The sequence below is a fragment of the Branchiostoma belcheri genome, unplaced genomic scaffold (genome assembly GCF_001625305.1).
Source record: "Branchiostoma belcheri isolate BF01 breed outbred unplaced genomic scaffold, Haploidv18h27 scaffold970, whole genome shotgun sequence".
NCBI lineage: Eukaryota > Metazoa > Chordata > Leptocardii > Amphioxiformes > Branchiostomatidae > Branchiostoma > Branchiostoma belcheri.
Genome location: NW_017804654.1, coordinates 1943 through 3693, shown reverse-complemented (window position 1 = coordinate 3693; position 1751 = coordinate 1943). Strand labels below are relative to the sequence as shown.

At 42.3% G+C, this 1751-nt stretch overlaps 1 protein-coding gene across 1 annotated transcript in view; it reads right to left on the bottom strand.

Moving 5' to 3' along the window:
• LOC109461932 overlaps positions 1-1117 on the bottom strand; it is a gene marked incomplete at its 5' end in the record, with an annotated part of 1764 nt that extends 647 nt beyond the window's left edge. Inside the window, 2 exons of the mRNA XM_019758413.1 lie at positions 204-304; positions 984-1117. Coding sequence (XP_019613972.1) covers positions 204-304; positions 984-1117 — 235 coding nt within the window. The remainder of the gene's footprint in view (positions 1-203; positions 305-983) is intronic.
• Between the last annotated feature and the right edge of the window lie 634 nt (positions 1118-1751).

Below are 1751 nucleotides of genomic sequence, written 5' to 3'. Positions count from 1 at the left end.
CAAGCAAGCATTTTCCTTCTGCTTGGAGAAGAAAAAAGAAGAACTTATTGTACAATAATTGTACCGGTATGGCAGCATATACATAATACATATAGTTGGTATTGCTAACATTTATCTAACAGTTCTAAGAAGCTACCTTTTTTTATAGATAACAATAAAGACACTCTAACTATATTACTCCAGCCCTAATGATAATAACTTACCCAGAGATCTTCCGGCAGTATGATGGGGTTGGTCATGTCAGCGTGCATCTGTCCTAGCTTCTTAAGCTCAGGGATCAGATAGTCTGGGTCATCCAGGGAGTCTGGGGGAGAAAAGTTGTCAGACTCTTAGTAAAACGTTTACACGGAGGCCAAATTGTGAAGTGATTGGTCAATGATTATCCTGATGAAGGTGACAGTGGTGGCTGAAAATTTGAATTCTGTGTAAATTGAACGTTCAACGTTTTACTATGATTACTACCAACACATGAACTACCAACACATGATAATTGTCAGACTCTTGTCACCTCTGCAAAAAACAGGGTCTAAGACAGCAACAATAGCTGGAATACAAATGTAGGTGGCAGAAGAAGTTGATGAGCTAAGCACTTTGATATGGTAAGGGGTACGAACATATTCCTGGGATGTTTGTAACCTATGTCTCATTGATTTCTCAAAAAGGTATCTGTTCTTCTTCTTCCTATTCTGTGCAAACCTCAATTGGTTGAGGGCTCCAGCACGGTGGGGGTGGGGGTATTGAATGGGGTGGTCGCTCGTACAAGTTTGTGTGTATACCGGTATAGCCGCCCCTCAGCTTAACACACCAGCTTCGCAGGCACGCGGCGTGGCGGCAGCTAGCTATATCACACCAAATGACCTGTTACACCTAATCTTTGCACATTTAATTGCAGGAGTTGTTTAACGCTTTCTAGTGATGATGCACCAACTTAATGATAAGAATGTCTTGAAATCGCACGACAAACTGCAGTACAAAACCCTTACCTACTACATGGTCCATCGCGCTCAGGATCCGTACTGACAACTTCTGCAGGTACGGACTGCTCCGCATTTCATCCTCCGTCAACTGCCGCAGCTGTGGCCACTTGTCTTTGATCTCAGGACTGCATCGAAAGAGGCTACAGAAGAATATATATAACCAGTAAAGAGCTAGCTTTGAGTTTGAGTTTTATTTAGATCCACAATTAGCCTCATAAGAGGCTATTCTTCCTGTGGTCTACACGTTCATATTTACATACATATATTACAAACGTACAAAAACTTTAGAAAATTAACAGTACATGGCAGACTTTACACAATTCCTTAAATACACTATTTACAATCCAGTACTTAGCTGTAGTCTAGCCGGTATCTCTTTCATTGGCCTCCCTCCCTGCCGAAACTTCTACTTAGAGAATATCCGAAAGTATCAGAAGGTCCTTATACATAAGCAAGTGCAATCTAGATCAACAGAAACCATGACTTATACTGCCGCAAAAAACGGGATGATGCTGTTCCTTTACAAGTCAAGTTTGTCCTCTTTCAGTAGAACGAGTACCGAGGTTATTTAACAAACAAAAAAACGAACAGCCTATCTCCCATGGATCGTTGTACGGCGCTTCTAGATACGCACACTGACCATGCCGTATGGTCCTGTCCTTGGTGCTGAACGCCATCCGCCCCCCTCCCCACGCACAAAATAACAAGTGCGTTTCGTGAAAAATCACGCTTCTATCGACTACCGTAAAAGGATATCTCGGCGATACCACACTT